Source organism: Sodiomyces alcalophilus (assembly GCF_042370955.1).
Source record: "Sodiomyces alcalophilus JCM 7366 unplaced genomic scaffold ACRALscaffold_1, whole genome shotgun sequence".
Lineage (NCBI taxonomy): Eukaryota > Fungi > Ascomycota > Sordariomycetes > Glomerellales > Plectosphaerellaceae > Sodiomyces > Sodiomyces alcalophilus.
This window is the reverse complement of record NW_027263532.1, coordinates 10,246,269-10,269,807: the sequence shown is the minus strand read 5'-3', so window position 1 is coordinate 10,269,807 and position 23,539 is coordinate 10,246,269. Positions and strand designations below refer to the sequence as shown.

Genomic DNA, 23,539 nt, shown 5'->3' with positions numbered 1-23,539 from the left:
AAGTATCTAGATATATAGACCCTATAGATCCGGCAGATTATATAACGCCGAGAGATCGTGATTAATTAGATCGCTATTAACGAGATAGTTAGCGATAGGATAATAAAGGCGTTACCGCCGTAAAAGCACGCTATGTTCGTTAAGATACTTAGGATAGAAAAGAGCCCTCCCGGCTTGGATTAAGCGGATCGATTACCACCGCCTTAACGGCTGTTTGAGTCGATTACTATCGCCTTAATAGTGGTTTGGATTGGATTACGATCGCGATTGACGGGATCGTTAGATTAACTATAATTGTGTGATAATTGTTATGTTGTTTTGAGATTATAATAAGGCACGAGCTGTTTAATAAGCTGTTAACCTTTGGATTAATATCTAGGCTTAAAAACACTAGATTCTTACGTTGTTTCTAAGCTTTAATTCGATCAGAACTATCAGGATTAATCCTACGGCTCTAGGGAGGTGTGTCAGGCATTTATGCCCAAAGACCCCGATAAACCTATTAGGTATATTCGCAGAGCCACGTCACATACCGCTCCGAATACGGCGGTACTTCTATTGGATGTATTATAGTGCTTTTCCCCCTCTTTTGGGCATATATTTGATATCGTAGACTGGTACTCTTTTATAGTCCATAATGAACATAAGTCACACTTCGTACGATATTAGTGTCCTGATAGTACTACTAGGAATACGCGAAGACGAAAAGAATTTAATACGAGGAGGGCATAACTTATAGCTGTAAGTTAATTAAAGGAGGGGAATTTAGTAGCCCCCCCTCCGGTATCTAAAAAGGTAAATAGTACCTCCGTAAAGGACTTTAATTAATAGTATTATTACCTAAGCCGCCTTTATTATTATTACTACTATTACTAGTAATAGGATTCTTACCCCCCTAAAGGGCGGCGAGAATACCCTTTAGGAGGCGCGTTATCACGGCGCCCTAGTCACGAACCTCCTAGTAAAGGGCCTTTACCTTATAGCGGAGACCCTTACTATTATTAACGGGGGCAGAGGCGGAGGCGGCGCTAGTAATAGTAGCGGTAGGGTCGGGGGGCTCCTTGGATAGCGAGGTATAGTAGTCGCTATAAGCTAACTTAAAGGCTTCGCGGAGCTAGACTAGAGTTAGCGGCGACCTAACAAAAGACTTAGGAATACTTATATTATTGTTATTTAGATTATTACATATAGCGCGACCTATAGCGGCTATAGGATAGATAAACTTAGCGGTGGCGGGGGGGAGCTAGGAAGGTTAGTCGCGACTATTTAGCCTATAGATTATAGAGAATTTACTAGGCGGTGTATATAAGATCCTATAGCGTATTTATAGTATTTAGGCTTTTTATAGACTATACTAGGCCCGGATTAATTATATCATATTTAGTTAAATTTTATCTTAATACCTATAATACGATTAGTATAGGGGCAGTAAAAGTTATTACGGTAATAACTGGGAGGGTAGGCCGGGCCGCGCTATCACTTATTAGGTATAGCAGGCTACCGGAGCGTTAGCAGGGCCCTCGGAGTAAAGTATAGACTTTAGTTATATACCTTTTTTTTACCAGGGCGCTTACCGGTACTCGCTATTATAGTGATAGCCTCCTTAGCCACTTCCTTAATAAAGGGGGAAGGGGGGGGGGGCGGTAATATCGCTAGCGGTTAGGGGCTCTTTAATAGTGCCCTCGCGGGCGTAATAGGTGCTATAGCGGGGGGCGGATATCTAAATATACTCTATTAGCCGTAACCTAACCGGATCGGCATAAGGACTTATTAGGAGACTTATAATAGTTAATTAAATAATTAAAAGATAAAAATTATTAGATTAATAAAAAAAACTATAAGTATAAAGGAACTACGCCGCGAGTTAGCGAAGAACGACACGATTCTTAGCACGGAACTAGTACCGGAGCTTACTACTAAAACGACGTTATAGGCTTATAGGAAGAATAATTAACTATAAATGAAAAACCGGGTAAAACTACGCTTATACTATAATATCGAACTACGGAATATAATAAAAGCCTATAAAGCTATTTATTATAATAGTTTATAAATAAAGAAGAAGGAGTAACTAGGCGTTATTTAATATAAAGAGTAGGCGCTCGGCGCGACGCGGAGCGCTAGAGACTCATAAGCAAGGTCGCCGCGAACGCCGCGTGACCCGAACCTGCCCGATATAAGGGAGGATACACGCCTCCCTCTCGACGCGTTTAGGTAAAAAAAGAATTCGGCCCTTAGTTATTACGGCTTTAGGGGGGGAGGGGCGAGGGGGGGACAATATCACAGGTTAACCCCTTAAAGGTATACTTCCGGTATAAGGCTAGAACCGCTAATCAGCATATAGATCCGATGCTCGGACCTCGCGCTGCCCTTACCGCGGATTCGTATAAACCTAGTAAATCCTGTACCTCCTTATAGACCTTTTTCTTTCCTTTCCTTAATTCTCGCTAATATAATTATTCGGCCTTACTTAGTATAATTAACTTATAACTAGCCGCTTATACTATAATCGCTATAGTGCCGTAACTACCCTCCTAGAATTAGGCGAGGGAGTTGAATTTTCTATTACTTTAATAGCTACTACTTTACCTCTTCTTATTTAACCTATTTAACTTCTTTAACTATTCTGGCTCGCTTAATTACTTTAAGCTATTCCGGCCTCCTAATATCCTGGAAGGACTTTAATATAGTATTCTACTATAATACTATAAACTAATTATAAACCAGTATAACACTAACAGTTTATAGGGTATCCTTTTTAGTATTATTAAGCAGGTTAAGCTCTTTAAAGAGCTCTATTAGAATAGGTGGGTCCACTTTATAATCCTTATACAGGATATTTTCGTTAAAGCTAATATCTCTTATACGCAAGACCCTTTTAAGCTTTAGTACCCAAGTCCGATAAATATTAGTGCTTTTATAACCGATTAAATAACTGATATAAGCCCTCTCCGCGAGCTTTTTATATTTCTAGCGCCTATATTAATGGTTAGTAGTTAATAGATAGGCATAGTAACTATACTTCCTTAGTTAACCGATTAAAAGGGTGCTAGTCATATGCTTGATACCTATCTTATTAACTTATATCTATATAACTCTTTAGCGATTTCCACCTAATGTTATAGCGTGGAATCAGGTTAGATAGGTATATCGCGGCGGCTATAATCTCTAGCTATATATCCTATTAAAAGCCGTAGGCGATAGCGAGGGCCTAGGTGATAGCGTATATAATAGCTCCATAGTGTTCGGCTCCGGCATCCGAAGCGGCTATATTAGGTAACGACCTGTCGATGAGAATTCCTCTAATATAAGCCTAGTTATTAAGATTACTTTATAAGGCTCGTTTATTATCCAGGCGGATTATTATAATAGGATACAGGTACTGCCTTACCGTACGCAGCTGGAAGGACGTTACCGATAAAAAGGCTAACTTAAGGTCCTTTAGGAAGTCCCCCACGATAAAGTGTATATAGGGGCAGTAGTATAGTATTAGTTTTATAAGCCTCTTAAAGGACTTATTATTAGAGAAGATATCGATATTTATATGCTACTAAGGGCTTATAGGCCGGTAGTTAGGCGATTATCGGGATACTAGCCTCCGGGCCTTACTACTAGAGCAGCTCTTATACTCGATCTTTAGGGGAAAGTCCACTCTAGATATAGCACCGCCTATATTAGCGGATATAATATATTTAAAGGCTTCGGCGCTTATATAGCCTAGCCGCTTATTCTATACACGAGTATCGGCGACGCTTATAATCGGGGCTCTTAAGCTATTAAAAAAGCTCTGCTATTAAGCCGTTAGTTAGACAGTAAACTAACCTCCTATATACTTTAAAGGCAGGGTAACAGTCCTATCTTTTTCCTTAATTTCTTCTACCTATTTACTAGTAATAAGCAATCCCATTAAAAGTAAGCGGAGGGCTAATATAAGGGTTATAGAATATCCTTTAATATACGCTACATCTTTTAAAATCAGCGCATAAGGCTAATAATCCCGATCTTTAACTTATAGCCTTATTATACCGAATCTGGTAACCGGGTCAAACTCTCCTTTACCGTCATCGAATATTATAAGCTTTTCCGCGGGCCAGTAGTCTTCTAGTAAGTCACGCTTATTAGTGTTATGCCTTATAGTGCCGGAATTAACTAATCACTTATCTTTAAAGGCTGTACTTATTATTAATGAAAAGCTGTATATACCGTATAATCCGGTTCTATTATCCGAATCCGAGTCCAAAGGAGCGCCCCCGGTAGCCACGAAATTAAATAAATGCTGAGAAGGTTCTTTCGAGGGTAACTTCTATTAACCCTTATTTCCTTTACTTTCAGTATCCTTTTTAAGGTTACTTTAGAACATCTTTCGGCGTTCGTTATCTTAGCTAGCAATAATCCGGTTATAGCGTTCTACTATCTCCTAAGATAGCTTAAAGGTCTTCCTTCTTCGGGCCGGGTTCACGTTCAGGTAAGTCTAAATTAGTTTATAATAAGTACGGGTCTTCCGGGCTATACGGTAATTGTAGATAAATTCCCTTTTAGTACCCTAACCTTATTAACGATCCTTTTAGCCATCCGATTAATAATCTAGTTAATGACCTTCTTTATCTTTTCCTAGAAACGTGGCTATATAAAATAATAACGATCTCGGCTTCGGATCTAAACATAAAGGGTGCCTATAATGTAATTAGGTGGTATATTTATAAACTATAGTCTCGATATCCAGTAGTTTAGCCTTATGCTTTTCTATTAGTATTATGGAAAACCGGGCTTCTAACTACTCCGGGGAAATCGATCCGATCGTATTAAAAACTCCGTTTAGCTAGTTTATCTTCGAATCGATCGCGCGAACCTAATATGTCTTTACCTTTTTATATAACTTATAGAAGTTATTAAGCCAGCGTTAGTAAGGTATCTTCCTAATAGATTATATATAATTATCCTAATAGCGTTTAATAAGGGACCTTTAGGCGGCGTTAGTGGGTTAAGCCATGCTTTTAGGATTTATAGGATTTCCTTTAGGTCATCTTAGCCGGTATAGGACTCCGTGAGGCTCCGGTTTATAATAGTAGTAATATAATCTAGCACCGCCTTAATCGCGGCTTTTTCCTATTTATATTCTTCATAGGCGAAGGGCTATAACTTATATCTTTAGTCCTAATTGCTATCTTTGCTTTTAGCAGGCGGGCTAACCTTTTAGAGACATTTTAAATGCTTATTATCGTTAAGATCCAGGTCTATTAGCTCGGTAACTTTATTAAAAAGGGTAACTTCTATTACACATAGATACTATTAGTGCTAATACTAAGAGGACGTTAGTATAACTAAGGTTATCGTGACGGCGTGGAAGAGTAGTTAATGAGATAGAAGGAGGAGGAAAAGGAGGAGGAGGAGTTAATAGAGGCGGTTAAAGGGGTTAGTGATAATAGGCAGGCGGACGGGCTAGTAGACGACTCTATCCGTAATAGAGCAGGGACTTAAAAACAGAGGCTTTAATCGTAATAATTAAGAGCTTTAAAAAGAGGGCTATAAAAAAGAGAGGCTTAGAGCCTAAAACTATTAGATTAACCGGAATAAAGGCGTATCACTAGAGCGCCGGGCTTATAACTATTAGGACACTAATATCATATAAAGTATAACTTATATTTGCCTCTATAGTGCAGTGGTGGTGTACCTGGTATATAGTCGAGGTGACTGGGTCGGTTCGAATCCGGCTAGAGGCGTATATAAAAAAGGAACCCCTTTTCTTTTTTACGCTACTCGGAACCTATTCTTAGGGGCCCTTATCTGCCTTAGTATATAGATAAGAGTTAACTAGGGGGCCTATTAGACCTACCTTCCGCCCGGCTTTGCTAGTCGATAATAGGTGCCACGGGAGAGTTAGTCGCCCTACTATTAGAAACGAGAAGACGGTATCGCGCTGTCCCTAAGCGTATAAGTAAAATACGCGGCGTTACTTCCACGATACGGAGGCAGCCTTTTACGCTATTATATAAGCGTTTATATAGGCATATACCCTATAATAGCCCTACCTATAGCTATATAAAGAGAGTAGGAGAAGCTTAGGAGCTTTATACCCTAGGAAGCGTATATACTAGCCTATAGTGGGCCTGTAGGGGCTAGCCCTAGAGTATACAGGGCGTATAAATAAAAATAAGAATAATTATATACGCGCCGTTAATAGTATATAGTCGGGTTTAAAGCCGCTACGGGTAACGTTATAGGCTTCCTAGTATAGAAGCCGCGGGGTTCGTACTGATAGATAAGTTAGTACTAGGGCCGCTATGGCCCTGTATAAGGCACTAATCCTTAATAAAGGGGAGTATAGGGGTTTTTATCTAAGTCTTATACTAGTTCCCTAAGTCTTATACTACGGTTTTCCCCCCTATAGGCATCAGAGAAGGACCGTATAGTTAGAATTCTGGCTCCTAGACTACCTAGGTAAAAAGGATAGCGGAGTAAGAATAATAAATAAATAAATAAATAACTTATATTTATTATAGACTATAAAAGAGTACTAGTCTACGATATTAAATATATAGGTAAAAGAGGGGGAAAAGCACTATAATATACCTAATAAAAGTACCGCCGTATTCGGAGCAGTGTATAACGTGGCTCTACGAATATAACCTATCGGGCTTATCGGGCTTTTCGGGGACCTTGGGCATAAATGCCTGACAAGTACACAACACACAATTAAACAGGGGTTGGGGTGTAGTCCCTTTCATGCCCCGTTAGTAGAATGTGATGCCCTCCTAGTGCTAGCGAACAGTTCTTCGCCATTTCAGTGTCGTTATGGTATTTCATTATCTGCTTCTTAGATTAATATCTCCAGCTGCTGAAATCTCCTTCTTACCGAACTTTATAAGCCACAATTATACCGTGAACCGACCTCCCAACAATTCAAGGAACACAGCGAGTATTCCGCCCGGAGTCGGCTAAGACTATGGCGATTACAGGTGGAGATGTGACGCTCTTCGAAGAGACCTTCACCGTGACCAATTATGACCAGTCAAAATACGATCGAGTCGCGCGCATCTCCGCGACATCTGCGGATAATCAAACTGTCATAACCCTTGACATTAACATTGAGCTCTTCCATTGCAGCGTCTCGGATAATCTGCATGTGGTGTTGGCGACTTCACTCGCGTATGACGGGACCAAGGATGATGAGAAGGGTTGGCGTGACATTGCCAAACGCCGTGGCGCGGGAGGCGAAGCAACTTTGGCGGATATGTTCGACTATGTCTGCCATGGCAAGGTATACAAATTCGAGGACGCGGACGATGGGCAGATTATGTAAGTGTCCATAATTATATTTCTCAGATTCATGGACTCTGACGACTCGTCCAGCAAGGCATATGTCTCCTTCGGCGGCCTTCTGATGTCGCTCGAAGGCCCGTACAAGAAACTGACCCCACTGCGAGTCGACCACACCTACTTGCTTGTCAAGAAATAAGCCACAGTCCAAAAACATCAAATTATCCCGTTGGAAGCGGTCTAGTCATCCTCTTGGCAGCTTGCACTGCCTGACTGGTCGCGGATTCACATCGGTCTAAAGCGTCATCTCTAGCCACTCGGGTGTTGGGGCACGGAAGAATGACTCGTCGTTGTGTGGTCCTGGGAAGGGAAGCTTGCGATGGATGCGCCTGATGATTTCGTCAAAACCGGGTTCGTTTTGTTTCGTAAGAATGCCATGGCGGATGAAAAAATCGATGACCACCAGTGCGCAGTTAGGCTTGAACTGCCGTTGGCTCAGTTGTGTCTGAACTTCCTCGATGGTGCAGAGAGTGAAGTCGCCCACTTCGCCATCTTTTGGCTTGGGCACGACATGTTCGGGCAGCTCGAGGTCGTATACCCATTGTACTTCCGGATAGATCAGACCAGACTCCCCGGCTTGCTCCTGGGTGATGTACATATATGTAAGGCCTCCTACGGCCTTGATTCGCTCTCGGGTGAAGTCCCCGGGCAAATCAGCCTCTTCGTCTGCTTCACGTACTATGCATTCAAATGGGCGCTCGCCAGACATCAGTCCTCCAGCGGCAACGTTGTCCAGCATGCCGGGAAAAGTCGACTTCGTGGACGACCGTCTCGCTACCCATAATTTGATTCCATGACTCGATTCTGCGCAGCGCACGAAGCCGTTCAAATGCACGCCGTATCTCACCACGCCAAAAAGACCCGTGGCACTCCTTTCGATATTGAAGAGTAGTTCCCCCTCGGTGCCATAAACGGGCCAGAGTTCGTCTCTCCAGCCTCTTAAGATGGGGAACGCGTTTTGACTTCTCCAATAGTGGGCGAGCCGAGCAGCTAATGCACTCCGCGTCTCTGGGTCGCTTCCCTTGAAAACAGAGACTGTCCTTTCCACAGGATCAACCCGAGTCTCTCCCCTGATGCTAGCGGGCGCCTTGGTCAACATGTCGAGGACCTTCAATGGTAGGAAGCCCAATGGCACCTGCGCACCTCCGCGCCCGTCCAGCACAAGTGTGTACAGGCATTCTCGTATCCGAGTGATTTGCTCTGTATCAGATGCGTATGGAAATCTGGCTCACAGACTGAGTTATATACGGTCAGATTTACGAGGCTGTGTGGTATAAGAAAGGAACTTACGAGTCAATTTGTGATACGAGATCCAGTAGTTTAAGGGGCATTGTGTTTCTTCGCAGCCTACCCCGGGGAGCAATTACGTTAACAGGGTCGTGATGCACACACAGGGTATATCTGTCAGGCATTTATGCCCAAGGACCCCGACGATAAACCCGATAGGTTATAGTCGAAGAGCCACGTTATACACTGCTCCGAATACGGCGGTATTTCTATTAGATATAGGGAAACTTTAACAGGCCCCTACTTTTTAATAGCAGGCCCTTACTAAGTGGGTCATGACTCTATAAGTTCTCTTATATGCAAATGACCTATTTTTCCATACTAAAGTGGGGTCTTCCGCTGCGTACCTACCCGGGTTTGGGGGTTTATAGGTCAGAGCCCGATGACTGGTCAGACTGTCGATAGTCTTAGAACTTTATGTTGACAGTTGTACCTCTGACCTGGCTCTGGTTAGAGCAAAATCCTCTGCTTAAGCTCTGACCTATACCCCACTCAACCCGGGTAGGTAGGTACAAGCAGTTACATTGTGTTAATTGAACTAAACTACTTAATTAAGGTTATCGTTAACTACGTACGCAATCTGTCGGTCTTGTTGGAATACCTCCTCTAACGCCTCGTTGCTCTGCGCCAATTCCTCTATTCGCGTATTAATCGTGCCCTTAAAACGGGCAGGAATCGTGACCTCTGACGCGGTGCCATAGTCCTAGGCTCGTACGCATTAATACTAGGCAGCGCGGGCGGTGCGGTGCCGTTAATAGAGGCGATTGCCTAAACCCCGATGGAAGCCTTGTACTATTCCGACCGTGGCCCCTTACGTGACTCGAACTGGATATCTCTAGGGCGCCTCTTAGGCGCCCTTTACCGCGAATTAGTATCGGATCTAAGGGCACCTAGGGATAGGCACCTGGGGATAGGCACCTATATTAGCAGTTAGAGCTTTAGTATCCCTTTCCTAATAATAGTAGCGATTAAAGGGTCGTTCTATAGCGATAGTTATGGTTAGTGTTAATAGAAGATTAGTATAAATGTAACTGCTTATACCTACGCACCGGAAGACCCTATTTTAGTATAGAAAAATGGGCCATTTGCATATAAGAGAATATATAGAGTCATGACCCACTTAGTGAGGGCCTGCTATTAGGAATTAGGGGCCTATTAAAGTTTCCCTAGATGTATTATAGTGCTTTTCCCACCTTTTTGCCTATATATTTAATATCGTAGACGGGTACTCTTTTATAGTCTATAATAAATATAAGTTATACTTTATACGATATTAGTGTCCTAATAGTTATAAGCCCGGCGCTCTAGTGATACACCTCTATTCCGGTCGATCTAATAGTTCTAGGCTCTAAGCCTCTCTCTTTTAAAGCCCTCTTTTTAAAGCTCTTAATCGATTAGAGCCTTTCTTTTTAAGTTCCTGCTCTGTTATGCATAGAGTCGTTAATATACACTAACCGTATATATCTCTGGCCAGCTAGTACTATAGGACCTATAAGAGGATTTAAGTTAGGTAACCTTAGGGTGTAGTAAATAATATATAAATAGGATAAATTATCTAAGGGAGAGGGCGAGGTTCCCGCTTTATATAGCCACGGGGAAACCTTAGTCTATCCAGGACTTAGCTAGTGCTAGTACTATTCTAGCACTATACGGGCTTTAGTGCCGGTATAGTGCTAGCACTAATCCAGCGCTATATAGGCTTTAGTGCCGGTATAATACTAGCACTAATCCAGCGCTATACAGGCTGTAGTGCCGGTATAGTACTAGCACTAGTCTAGCGCCGTACGGGCTTTAGTGCTGGTATAGTATCGGATAGTAGTGCATAGTATATACCCCGGGAAGGATAAAGCCCTGCGTCCCGTGGGCTTCTAACTATGCTTTAAGTCTATATAGTCCAGCTTAGACTCGGCTATACCGATTATTATACTAGTAATATATTATAGATATAGGCATTCTCTCTTTTTATTATTAATTTTTTTTTACTATATAAGATAGCGCCTTTTTAGCGCGGTTTACTAACTCTATAGGTTCTATATCTAATATTAGTAAGTATATCTAGCTACCTATCCTTCTGTTATAGAATTACTAACTAAGGACTTTATAAAAAGGAAAATAAAGAAAGCTAACGATAGGAATAGTTTAGAATAATAAAGGGTATAATAGGGCGTATACCGGATCGTCCTATTATATAGTGCTCGACGTCCCTTTCGTTTATTAGTATAGCCGGATAGCTATAGAATAGTAATAGTAGGTTCCTCGGGCTTATCTATTAGGATTCCCTATACCTCTAGTTCGAGGCCTATAATAGCCATCACGTCTTCTATAGTAATCTCGTTACGTCTAGCCTTAAACTCCGCCGGTATTATATCGTATAACGCTAGGATAGCTCTATAGGCCTGGTTATTATAGTATTCCTAAATCGTTACGGCGTAGGAGACTAATATAATACCTAAGTCGGGATCGTCGATAAAGCGTTACGCTATTACGTCTCTCTTACTCTCCTCTAGTAAGCCGTTATTCTCTAGACGGGTAATATAAACCTAGGATTCTATACGCTAAAGTGCTATTAGCAGTAGGAGGTTAGCGGTATTCTAGACGGTATTATTTATTATATACTAGGAGATAAATTACTCTACGAACTTCCTAGCCGGTAAGGGAAGTACCGCGCCGTGGGCGCGCTAGCGGATAATATAGAGCGTCTCGCCGCCCGTTATAAATTCCTTTATATAAGGCTAGGCCGAGGCGTCATATAAACGGGATACGAAACTCTTAGCTGCCTAAACCTAAACCTTATCTTCGCCTATACGTTACGAGAATAGGCGCTTAGTAATAGGCAGGTTAGGGTTATCCGTTATAGGCCGTTTAATCCCGGCTATACGTAATAATATAAGCTAGTTAGAGCTTATAGTGGCGGCCGCCGGCGAGTTCTAACTAATTAACGTGTTAACGAGTATATCTATTACGGACCAGATCGGTGGTGTATTCTAAGTGGCTATACTTTCTAGGTAAGCTTTAATTACTTTAGCTTGGGGTTAAAGGGCGTCGTAGAATAGTATTATAGCCGATAAGAAGCTCGCCTAATCTATTATTCTATCCTTAAAGTGCCGGATAATAGCGATTATCTCTAAATCGAGCTTATTTGTCTAGTTAATTATCTTAACTATATTCTTATTAAAACTAGTAACGCGCGGGTTAGTGGTTTACTAGCGGGGGTTTATAATAGTAGAGGGCCTTAGTATAAGCGAACCCGTGGCGGTCACGGTGCTAGGCGTTACTCTAGAGGCGCTGCCTTAGAGAAATTACCCGTTAAGGCCTTATAGGGTATTATACCTAGCTATCACGAGATATTACTCGAAGCTCTATTCGGCTTAGGTTTATTATAAGATAATACGGCTATAATCTAATAAGAATTAGGGCTACGGATAGTTAAGCACTATATCTCTGGCTTCTTCCTTATTTACTATACGGTTAGCGATATTACTTAGGGTAAAGATTATTCGGTTAGTCCCTCTGTTTTTAGGGTAATTATAACCTTTTTATATAGCTTCTCGCCTATAGCGGGTAATAGTGCCGCTATTATTATTCTTCTAGTCGGCGAAGGCTAGACCGATAGCTTATAGTTAGGTCTCGACCCCGTTCTTATCCCTAAAAAAGGAGATAGCTCGAAAATAGCCGGCAAAGGGGAGTCCTTAGCCGTTCTTACCGCTTCTAAAGTAACGGTTAAACGAGTCTTATAGGGTTTAGTCCTTCGACCGGTGGATATTAGATAGGTAAGCTACTATTAAATATAAGACGTTAGCGGTTATTAGCCGTGGATCGGGCGCTAGCGGTGGTAGGGGCGGATTAAAATAGGGAAAATAAGGTATAATAGGTAGATAAAGCTAGGGCGGGATTAATTATAAGGGATATACTAATCGTGATAAGGAATAGTTATAAAAGGATAGCTAAGCGGATTATAGTTAAGATAGTTATTATAATCGCTTAATTATAGTAAAGGATAAAGGGAAATAGTAAGGCTATAGGTAACGGGGAGAAATCTTTTATTTTCGAGCTAGCTATACTAATTTACGTGTACGCTAGGGCTATATAGCTAATAGGGCTTCTATTCTTATTAGTTCGAGATTAGATAGTATTATTCTTTCTATATCGGTTATACCTTCTAAAGGTATTTCCGATATTAAGGGAGACGGTTCTTTAGCTCTAGCCTAGCTCCGCCACAAGGCTAAATAGGTCCCTTTAGTTCTTTAGAGCTTACCGGGCTCTGGCCTTTTAACTTCTTTTATTCCCTTTAATACTAAACAAAGCACCTTTAAAGCTCTTTAATATTCTTTAAATTCCTTTACTAAATCCGTAGCTTCTATTATATCTACTAGTATCTAGACGTTCTATTAGTCCGGCTAGTCTTTCTATTAAATAAGGTACTCGGTGCGTAGCTTACCTTTTCCCCTATAAGTGATCCGTTTATCCAGGATAGCTTTAATCTTATAGTGCTTATATAGGTCTCGCTATTACTCTTAGTCCCTATCTTATATATCGATAGGTCCTTTAGTCTTAGGTATCTCCGCGAATCTAACCGTTTAGAGTTAGGTAATACTAATAACAGGGTGCACGTTAAGGGTCTTAGGCAGATCTAATCGGTACGCTAACGGTGATACTTACTTAAGGACTTTAAAGGGGCTTATCCGTTAAGCACTAAGCTTAAGGCTGGCTTTACCTAGGAGCGAGTATCCGCGGCTAAGGTGGATATATACACGGTTACCGGGCTAGAACCGAATATTACGCCGTTTCTTATTATATAGGCGCTTTATATATATCTATACTATTACGATAATAAGTTTTATATCCTCCTAGAATATCTTATATACGAACTTAGGGTTAACGTTACCGATTAGGTTAAGCGGGCTATTCGTTTTAGTACTATATAGTATTTCGTTTAGTATATAGCTGAGCGTCTTATTAAAGGCGTTATTTAGGTTAAACTATAAAGGTATAATCACCTTCGGCTATAGGGCGTTTAGGTTATCCGCTAGGTATATACATATTCTAATCTCAATAGCTTAGTTCTTCCTCTTAGAAATACTATCGGTTTAGGGATACTAGGCCGTTAAGAACTTTAGCTTAGTTCCGGCTACCTTTTATAGAGTTATCTAGAAGTCTAATAAGAACTTAGGGTCTTAGTCCGAGATAATAGCGCGGGAGATACCCTAGTTACCTATCTAGAGGGCTTAAAAGAGTATAGACGCCTAGTCCTCCGCGGTATAGGTGCTATAGCCAGGGATAAGCAGGGAGGCCTTTTAGAACTTATCCGTGACGGTTAGGAGGGTATTAAATAAAGGGAAGCCTTCGCGCTACTATAGTATCCTTACGGAGGGCACTTTAGGCAGCCCGATAATAAAGTCTATAGCGATAGTATAGAAAGGGATAGGGGGCGTTAGGATAGGCTGTATCTTATTAAGGGGAGCCTACCGATCCGTTTAGTGGGTATAATATATCTTATATTAAGCGATATATAAATCGACCTCTTTACGGAGTCACGGGATTATAAAGCGGCTAACTAAATTATACTATATCCGTTTAGCTCTAAAATAGTACTAGTCGTTATAGGTGGCCTAGAGGAATTCCTTACGCAGGGAGAAGGGGATATAAAGGCGTTTTCTCCTATTTAAATCCACTTAGTATAGGAGACTATTATCCACCTCGAAAAGGATCTTAACTAATAAGTTATAGTCGGTGGTTTAGGTAAGAATAGGTGCTTACTTTAAATCGTTAGCGTATCCCTCGATAATCCTTTATAGTATATCGTCCTTTATTTAGATTTCGCTAATATAGTGTATACAGTATAGCCTAGTCTTCCTAAATCCGGTCTAATTCGCCTAGGCTTTTAGCTAGGGGGCCGTCGGTAATAGGTAGCTAAGATAAAGCGTCGGCTACTATATTCTTCTTACCTAGGATATATTAATAATCTAATTAGAATTAGCTAAGAAACTCGGAGGAGAGGGTAAGCTTTATATTTAGCCTGGTCTTATCTATACTAGATAGGACGGTCGATTTTATAATACCGATAATAGCTACGTGGTTTATAAGGACTATAGTCGGGTTACGATAAGCAGACTAAATAATAGTACGGGTCTTATAAACGGCCTATACTAGGTAGGCGACCTTAAGTTCCGTGGGCCAATACTTTTCTTTACCGGCGTTAAGCCCCTTACTAATATAGAGCACTAGTCGAATATCGGTTTTCTTAAAGGTTCCTTTAGTAAGCTATTTAGTCTTATCGACTAACTAAAAGAGTATAGCGGAGAACCCGTGCTTTTTAGAGGCGTTTAGCTAAATAAAGAGGATCTTAGTAGGGATATAATAGAATAGGTAAGCGTCTAAGGTAAGTGCGCCGGTGATATTATAAAATATAGCTAACTTTTTAGTAGTGGCTTTAAATATCGTGCGTTTAGTATACGCCTTACGGGCCTATCCCTTATCTTTCCCGATTTAATAAGCCTTAGTAAGAAGGGTCGTCTTCTATTACTAGAGGGGAGCGATTCGATAGGAGAATCGGGGAATAAGATAGCGAAGCCACCCTATTATCCCGATCTAATATTCTAAGGACTAAAGAGAAGTCGGAGGGCGAATCTTTTATAGAGCCTCGGTATATTCTTTAGTATTCGATAGCCCTAGGGCGTTAACCTTGAATCCTAGTAGTTAAACTAATGGATATCTAATAAAGGACTTATCGGGAAAGATACTAATCCTCTTTTTACTAAATAGGGAGAGCACCGTGTTTAAGTGCTTAGTATAGTCGTTCTTAGTGTCCGATATAATAACGATATTATTAATAAAGGCGGAGATAAAGTCTTAGTATAGGCGAAGGAGCTAATCTATATAGCGTTAAACGTGCACGGGCGAGTTATAAAAGCCTATTAGGGCGACCTTTAGTTATTCCTATTCTTATTAGGAAATAATAGTAACCCGCTCACGGTACGGTTCGTATATAAGGAACTAGTAGAAGAAAGCCCGGGTATTAATAACAGAGATAAACTTCTTCCCTCGGAGTCGCTTAATAACCTTATCCTAAAGCGGTATCGGGTATATATCTAGGATAGTAACCTTATTTAGGGCACGAAGGCTAACTATTATACGGCCTTTATATTTACCTTTTACCTCTCGCTATACGATAAAAACCGGAGCACTAAAAGGCGTTAGTACTAACGTTTATTCTATATAGTCCTAGTCGTAGAGTCCGTCTAGGGTCTAGTCTAGAGAGGCTTAGTCTTTATAGCTAAGCGGATATAGCTTCTAGCTAATCCTTTAGGTATACTACCCGTCGATTAAGGGAACGCGTATATAGTTCTTTTTATCTATATCGATAACGCCTTAGTCCGTCTAAACCTTAGGGTAGTTACCGATAATCCTAGTAAAGCGCTATACGAAGCGGGGCCCGTGGTTATAGATAGTCACGCCTTTTAGAGTCGCTTTAGTCGGGGTATCTAGGCTCTTAGCGATTCCGAGCTTCCCTTTAATAAGTAAATACCCTTTAAAGATATCGCCTTATCCTTCCGGACTTAGGGACTTCTCGGCGGCCTCTAGCCGTTTTATTAGAATATCGCGGGTATCGTCCTACTTTATATTAAAGTATCCGTTCGCGTAAAAGGGATTTATATACCCTAGCTTATTACCCCGGGAAATAAGTAGCGGCCGGTCGCTAGCGTTATAAATTAGAACGGATATCCCTTCGCTAAGGATATAGTTTAGTAAACCCTTAATATCCGGTTAGAATTTTATAGAGTCTAAGGTTATATTCCGTTCCTTAAATAGGACGAATCTATATTGATACGGCGGGATAGTAACCTTCTTAGCGGCTTTTAATCGGCGCCTAACTAATAAACGTTTAGCGAAAATACGTGCCAGGATAATAAGACCTTTATAGGACCTAATCTGGATAGCGTCCCGCGAGTTAAGGATATTAACCTTATTCGGATAGTTAAATTCCTGCCCGAGGAGTAGACCGGCTTCTAGCTTAGGAACCACCTAAGCCTTTACGTATAGCCGTCCGACTCGGGGCTAGTTATCTATTATGCCTTATACTAATAGGGTAAATAAAGCCTATCCGATAATATCTAAGGTACCCACGCTATAGAGCGTAGATCTCTTAGACGTATTAACTTCTATATCGGGGAGGTAAGGGAGGAGGTGCTAGCTTATGATATATCGCGAGGCACCTAAATTAATATAAGCTTTAAAGGGAGCGCTATTTAGGGTTATACGAACTTAGACCCTTACGTATATATAACCGTATAGGCCGGCTACTAGGTCTATTACTTCCTATAGGGCGCCTTTAATTAGCGGGGAGTGCTAACCGCCTTATTCCTTTATTAGGAATAAGTGGGAATAGGACTTCTTATAGCGGAGGGCCTTATTATTAGATCTTATTAGCTATCTATTCCTAGTATATTATTATTATACCTAATAGAGATTACGGTACTTAGGTACGAATTCGGGTTTATTAGCGACCTAGTATAGTTAATCACTACCTTTATTAGTCTCGGCTTTATTATTCATAAAGTCCTCGGAACTATTAGACTCCTTTTCGAAATAGTATAGGTCCTTTAGTTCCTTATCGTTCTTATACCCTTTATCGGAGACCTTATTATCGATCGCAGTATTTACTAGATCCCTAGATCGTTCCCGGTAAAAGTTCCGGTTTCCGCGCGCTAGTTAATTAGACGTATTATTAGCTAAGAGCCGTTATCCGCGTTTATTTATATAGCGGTTCGGCGTTCCTAGGGCTAGTAGGGCGCGGTTATTCTGGCGAAATTATCCTGGTCCTAGTCCTGGTCCTAGTAAGCGATATTCCGGGAATAGTAGACGATAATCCGGCGCTAAGGAATATCGTTTAGGCTATAATAAGCGGCGTGGAGCCGGGCTACCGCGTCGATCCGGGTACTAGGGAAAGGGCGAGTATACCTAGGAAGATTAGTTTAAGGTAGATATTTATTCGATCCGTGGCAGGGTTTATCGGGTAATAAGTGCCTTTTAGGCTCTATTAATATAATTCCGGTACTATCCTAGTATTATACTAGCTAGGCTATTTATAAAGTTAGTTATTATAGTCTCCGGTCCAGGATAAGGAATAGTATTTACTAGGTTAGCGTCTAGGTAATCTATAAAAGCTAAATACTTACCTTTAGGTTTATTAGCCGCCTTCGCTAATCGGATTACCTTATCTATAAAAACACGGATATTATAGCGGGTAACTACGTTATCTAGGGTATATCGCTCGTGTCTTAGCTTATACTCGGCTTCCTTTTAAGGTAATCGGAACCTTTCCTATAAGGCGGTCTTCTATTCCGTAACGGTAGCTATTATAATAAGGTATAAACGTTATCCCTTATCGTGGCTTATAAACTATATAGATACCTCGCCTAATAGATAGTGGGCTAGTCCGCGGGGAAAGGACTCGCGGTGCTAGGCACTTAGGCCGGCGTATTAGTCTATTATGTTAATAAAGCAGAAAACGTCTATATAGATTAGCTTAGTTCCTTTAGTCTTAAAATCCTAGTTAGTAGTAAAGTATAAAGGAGGCTTAAAGTAGCCTAGGTTATTAGCCTTAAACCGGTATATCCCATTATCGTGCTGGCTAAGGATAACGAGTAAATCCGATTATCGTATATATAGGTATAGTTCCGGATAGCTAGCGCCCGGTATATTCCCTAAGGGAGGACCTACGCCGGGGGGATTATATCTAGGAGGACTATTACCCGGAGGGGCTACCCGGTGCTATTAGTATTCCGGGTTCTTACCGTTCCCGGATCCGATATCCTTTATCTTATCGCGAGGGTAGTATATAATATCGGAGGGCGTAGGGCTTATACGTTTATCGCGGTAGCTTATAATATCGGCTTAATAACTTTCCTGGTCGGAGAATAGTATACGGTTATCGGGTATTAGGGTATAATCAGGCGTTCCTTTAAAAGGTTTAGCGTACTTTAGAGAAGGGCTTTCCGCTATATCTTCGGGGAAACTTCCGACTAGCTATTCGACTATACTTATAGCGGGGCGGATTAAAAGCGATTCTAATCCCTTAACCTTAAGCTTTAGTTCTACTAACGGAGAATTATAGCCGGCGGTAAAGGGGGCTAGCTCCTTTCCCTTTACTACGCTACTACGGGGTATAACTATAGACTTATAAAGGTCGATATACTTAGGTTCCTTTTTTAGCTAATTATAGAATGCCTTTACGAAAGAGTTAAAATAGGTAACCTACTTAGCAGGATAGGTTAGCTAAGGAGGCAGGACCGCTTTAGAGACTCTTCCTTTAAAGGTCGTGGTATAGCTAGCTCTACTAATACTAAGGAGGTTCCCTGCTTACTCGGCTATAAAAAGGAGTAGCCGATATTCGGGTATAAAAACCTTTTCGGCTATATCTAGATAGGCGTTCGTTATTACGGCGAGGGGATATACGCCTTTTAGATCCCTTAGTATAGGGGGAGAGTCTAGGAGAATAGGGTAAGGAGCGTCGGTTATTATAAAGCGGGTTCTATAATAATGCTATTTAGTGTTTAATAGGTTATTTTAAATACGGGCCTATCGGATAACTAGTACTTATAGACTCTTATACTTATCGCTTACTCGCCTAGTCCTAATAAAGGGGAGGCGCTTTACTTAGTAGATTACGGGTAACCGGTACCGCTTTAGCTACGTATCCGCTTAGGGCGCTATATATAGCTATTTAACTAAATAGGGGTTTAGTATATAGACCTTTATACTTTATACTAGAGGGCTAGTAAATATAGTAAGGGGCGTGTAGGTAAGTAGTTCCTTATCGGCGCTATTAGGCTATGGCTCGATAATCGCTGCTTATCGCCTAATCCTATTTAAGGGGAGGCACTTTATTAATAACGGATAGTTACTTACCCTAGGATCGTGTAACTAGAATAGTCTTTATAGTCGTTTAATAGGATCGGTACACGAACCTTACTAAGATCGAATAATCTTATTTTAGTTACTACTATTTAATATATACTAACCGTATATGTCTTTAGCTAGCTAGTACTATAGGACCTATAAGAGGATTTAAGTTAGGTAACCTTAGGGTATAGTAAATAATATATAAATACGATAAATTATCTAAGGGAGAGGGCGAGGTTCCCGCTCTATATAGCTATAAGGAAACCTCGGTCTATCTAGGACTTGGCTGGTGCTGGCACTATTCTAGCACTATACGGGCTTTAGTGCCGGTATAGTGCTGGCACTAATCCAGCGCTATACAGGCTTTAGTGCCGGTATAGTGCTAGCACTAATCCAGCGCTATACGGGCTTTAGTGCCGGTATAGTGCTGGCACTAGTCTAGCGCTATACAGGCTTTAGTGCTGGTATGGTGTCGGATAGTGGTGCGTAGCAGTCGTCTATTAGCCTATCCGCCTATCTATTATCACTAACCCCTTTAACTGCCTTTATTAATTCCTCCTCCTCCTTCTTTTCCTTCTCCTTCTTATCCACGCCGTTACGATAACCTTAGGTATACTAACCTCCTCTAAGGACTAGTATTAATAGTATCTGCGTGTGATAGAAGTCGCCCTTTTTAACGAGGTCACTTGGCTATAGACCCGGATCTTAACGATAATAAACGTTTAAAACGCCTCTAAAAGGTTAGCCCCCCTGCCGAAAGCGAAGATAATAATTAGGACTAAAGATATAAGCTATAACTCTTCGCCTATAATAAATATAAGCAGGAAAGAGCCGCGATTAAGGCGGTGCTGGATTATATCACTATTATCGTGGACCGGAGCCTCGCGGAGTCCTTTGCTAGTAAAGACGACCCGGAGGAAATCCTGCGAATCCTAAAGGCATGCCTTAAGCCTACTAACGCCGCCTAGAGGTCCTTTATTAAGCGCTATTAGGATAATTATATATAATCCATTAGGAAGATACCTTACTAACACTAGCTTCACGACTTCCGTAAGTTATATAAAGAGGTAAAGATATATTAGGTTTGCGTGACCGATTCGAAGATAGACTAACTTAACGGATTTTTTAACGCGATCAGATCGATTTCCCCGGAGGAGTCGGAAGCCCGGTTTTCTATAATACTAACGGAAAAGGATAAGGCTAAACTACCGGATATCGAGACTATAATTAGCGAATATATTACGTGGTTACGTTGTAGGCACCCTCTATATTTAGATTAAAAGCCGGGATCATTATCGTTTCATATAGCTATATTCCTAGGAAAGGATAAAGAAGGTTAGTAATAGGATCGTTAATCGGATCGCTAAAAGGATTCTTAATAGGGTCGGGGTAGTAAAAGGGAATTTATCTGCGATTACCGTATAGCCTAGAAGACCTGTACTTATTATATACTAATTTAGACCTGCCTAAACGTTAACCTGGCCTGAAAAGGAAAGTCCTTTAAGCTATCTAAGGAGACGGAGGAACGCTATAACCGGATTATCGCTAGCTAGGATAACGACCGCCGAAAGAGGTTTTAAATTAACCTTAAAAAGGAGGCCGAAAGTAAGGGAAATAAGGGTTAATAGAAGTCACCCTCGAAAGACCCTTCTAAGGATTTATCTAATTTTATAGCTACGGGGGCGCCGCTTATTTAGACTCGGATTCAGATAATAGAACCGGATTATACGATATACATAGCTTTTTATTAATACTAGCTAGAGCCTTTAAAAATAAGCTATTAGTTAATTCCGGCACCATAAGGCATATTACTAATAAATATTACCTACTAGAAGATTATCAGCCCGCGGAAAAGCTTATAATGTTCGATACCGGTAGAGGAGAGTCGGATCCGGTTACCGGATTCGGTATAATAAGGCTATAAGCTAAAGATCGGGATAGTTAACCGTATACGGTGATTTTAAAGGATATAGCGTATATTAAGGGATATCCTATAACCCTTATATTAGCCCTCCGCTTACTCTAAATAGGATCGCTTAGTACTGGTAGATAGGTATTAGAAATTAAGGAAAAAGGTAGGACCGTTACCCTGCCTTTAAAAAACGTAGGAAGTTAGTTTACCCTCTAACTAACGGCTTAATAATAGAGCTTTTTTAATAGCTTAAGAGCCCTAATTATAAGCGTCGCCCACGCTTATTTATAGCATAAGCGGCTAGGCTATATAAGCGCCGAAGCCCTTAAATATAGCACGACTGCCTATATAGGTGGTGCCGTCTCTGGAGGGGAGTTTCCCTTAAAGATTAAGTACGAGAGTTATTCTAGTAGTAGGACCCGGAGGCTAATATCACGACGATCGCCTAATCGCCGGCCCATATGCCCTTAGTAGCGTATAGATATCGATATCTTCTTTAACGACGAGTCCCTTAATAGGCTTATGAAACTAATACTATACTACTACGCCTATATATACTTTATCGTAGGGGACTTCCTAAAGGACCTTCACTTAGCCTTTTTATTAGTCATGTCCTTTAAGCTATATACGGTAACGTAGTACCTTTATCCTATTATAGTGATCCGCCTACATAATAAGCGAGCCTTATAAAGTAATCTTAACAACTAGGCTTATATTAGAGGGATCCTATTTAAGAGGTCGTTACTTAATACGGCCGTATAGAACGCCGGAGCGGAACGCTATAAGGCTATTATATAGGCTATCGCCCGGGCCCTCGCTATCGCCTCTGGCTTTTAGTAGCATATATAGCCGGAGATCGTGGCCGCCGCGATATACCTGTATAACCTGATTCCACGTTATAACCTTAGGTAGAAGTCGCCGAAGGGTTAGATAGATAAGTGGGTTAATAAGATAGGGATTAAGCGTATTACTAGTACTCCTTTGATCGGTTACCTAAAGAGGTATAGTTACTATGCCTATTTATTAACTGCTAACTATTAGCGTGGCTGCCGGAAGAATAAGAAGCTCGCGGAGAGGGCTTATATTGGTTATTTAATCGGTTATAAGAGTACTAATATTTATCGGATATACGTGTTAAAGCTCGGAAGGGTCCTGCGTATAAGAGACATTAGCTTTAATAAAAAGACCCTATATAAGGATTGTGATATAGACCTACCTGTTTTAATAAAGCTTTTTAAAGAGCTTAACCTGCCTAACGATACTAAAAAGGATGCCCTAGAGACCGTTAGAGTGATACCGGTATATAATTAATTTATAGTGATATAGTAGAATACGATAATAGAGTGGTTCTAGGATATAAGGAGGCCGGAATAGCTTAAAGTAATTAGGAGAGCTAGAGTCGCTGAAGCAGTTAAACAGGTTAAATAAGAAGAGGTTAAAGCAGTAGCTATTAAAGTAATAGAAAATTCGACTCCCTCGCCTAATCCTAGGGGGGTGGATAAGTTATAATAGCGATCGTAGCCGCCTAAAACGGTAGCTATAATAGCCACCGAGGTTACTCCTTCTACTATAGTAGCCACTGCCCCCCGAGCTTAGGACTCTGCTATAACGCCGGCTATAGTTACTGCTATAATTACCTCTAAAACCTCTTCTATAACCTCCTCTAAAACAACGCCCTCTTCTTCCTTTTCCCCTCCTATAATAACGCCTCCGGCTTCACGTTAATCAATGGCTACGGCAGCTGTTCCACCTATTACCGTAATAGCTGCTTACTAGCTGGCTTCTCAGGCTAAGCCTCTAGCTCCTATAACGTTAGTAGTAACCGCCGCTGCCGTTACCTTTAACGACGATAGCTCCGATACCTCCGATAACGATAATAAGTCAGATAAAGATTCTTCTAGTTCTAACGACTCTAACGATATTATTATGCCCGCTGCCGTCACTACCACCGCTATAGGTTTATTATCCCCTGATTAGTTAGTTCTAGAGAATAAAATAACGGCTACTGCTATAGCTACCGTTATAGTAGCCCCGGGCCTTTCCACTACTCCTATAGTAGCTACTTAATAGCTGCCTCCACCGGCTGCCCGTCTATCCTTATATATAGCGGGTGCCCTATCT

General features: G+C 41.1%; 2 protein-coding genes and 1 pseudogene across 3 annotated transcripts; 2 read left to right on the top strand and 1 right to left on the bottom strand.

The window, feature by feature from the left end:
• The first annotated feature begins 5,645 nt into the window (after positions 1 to 5,645).
• Positions 5,646 to 5,720, top strand: ACRALDRAFT_t43 (annotated as a pseudogene). The gene has a single exon. The product of its transcript is annotated as a tRNA-OTHER (tRNA).
• A 1,068-nt stretch (positions 5,721 to 6,788) lies between these two features.
• ACRALDRAFT_1059117 (uncharacterized protein) lies at positions 6,789 to 8,759 on the bottom strand. The gene is made up of 3 exons (XM_071015973.1): positions 8,608 to 8,759; positions 7,351 to 8,540; positions 6,789 to 7,296 (listed from the first exon to the last, which is right to left on the bottom strand). The coding sequence occupies exons 1-2, from the start codon at positions 8,646 to 8,648 to the stop codon at positions 7,553 to 7,555; spliced, it is 1,029 nt and encodes a 342-aa protein (XP_070880270.1). The 5' UTR covers positions 8,649 to 8,759; the 3' UTR covers positions 6,789 to 7,296; positions 7,351 to 7,552.
• ACRALDRAFT_1026498 (uncharacterized protein) lies at positions 6,944 to 7,456 on the top strand (the record flags this gene model as incomplete). Its single annotated transcript, XM_071014796.1, has 2 exons — positions 6,944 to 7,296; positions 7,351 to 7,456. The coding sequence occupies 2 exons, from the start codon at positions 6,944 to 6,946 to the stop codon at positions 7,454 to 7,456; spliced, it is 459 nt and encodes a 152-aa protein (XP_070880271.1).
• Positions 8,760 to 23,539: the final 14,780 nt, after the last annotated feature.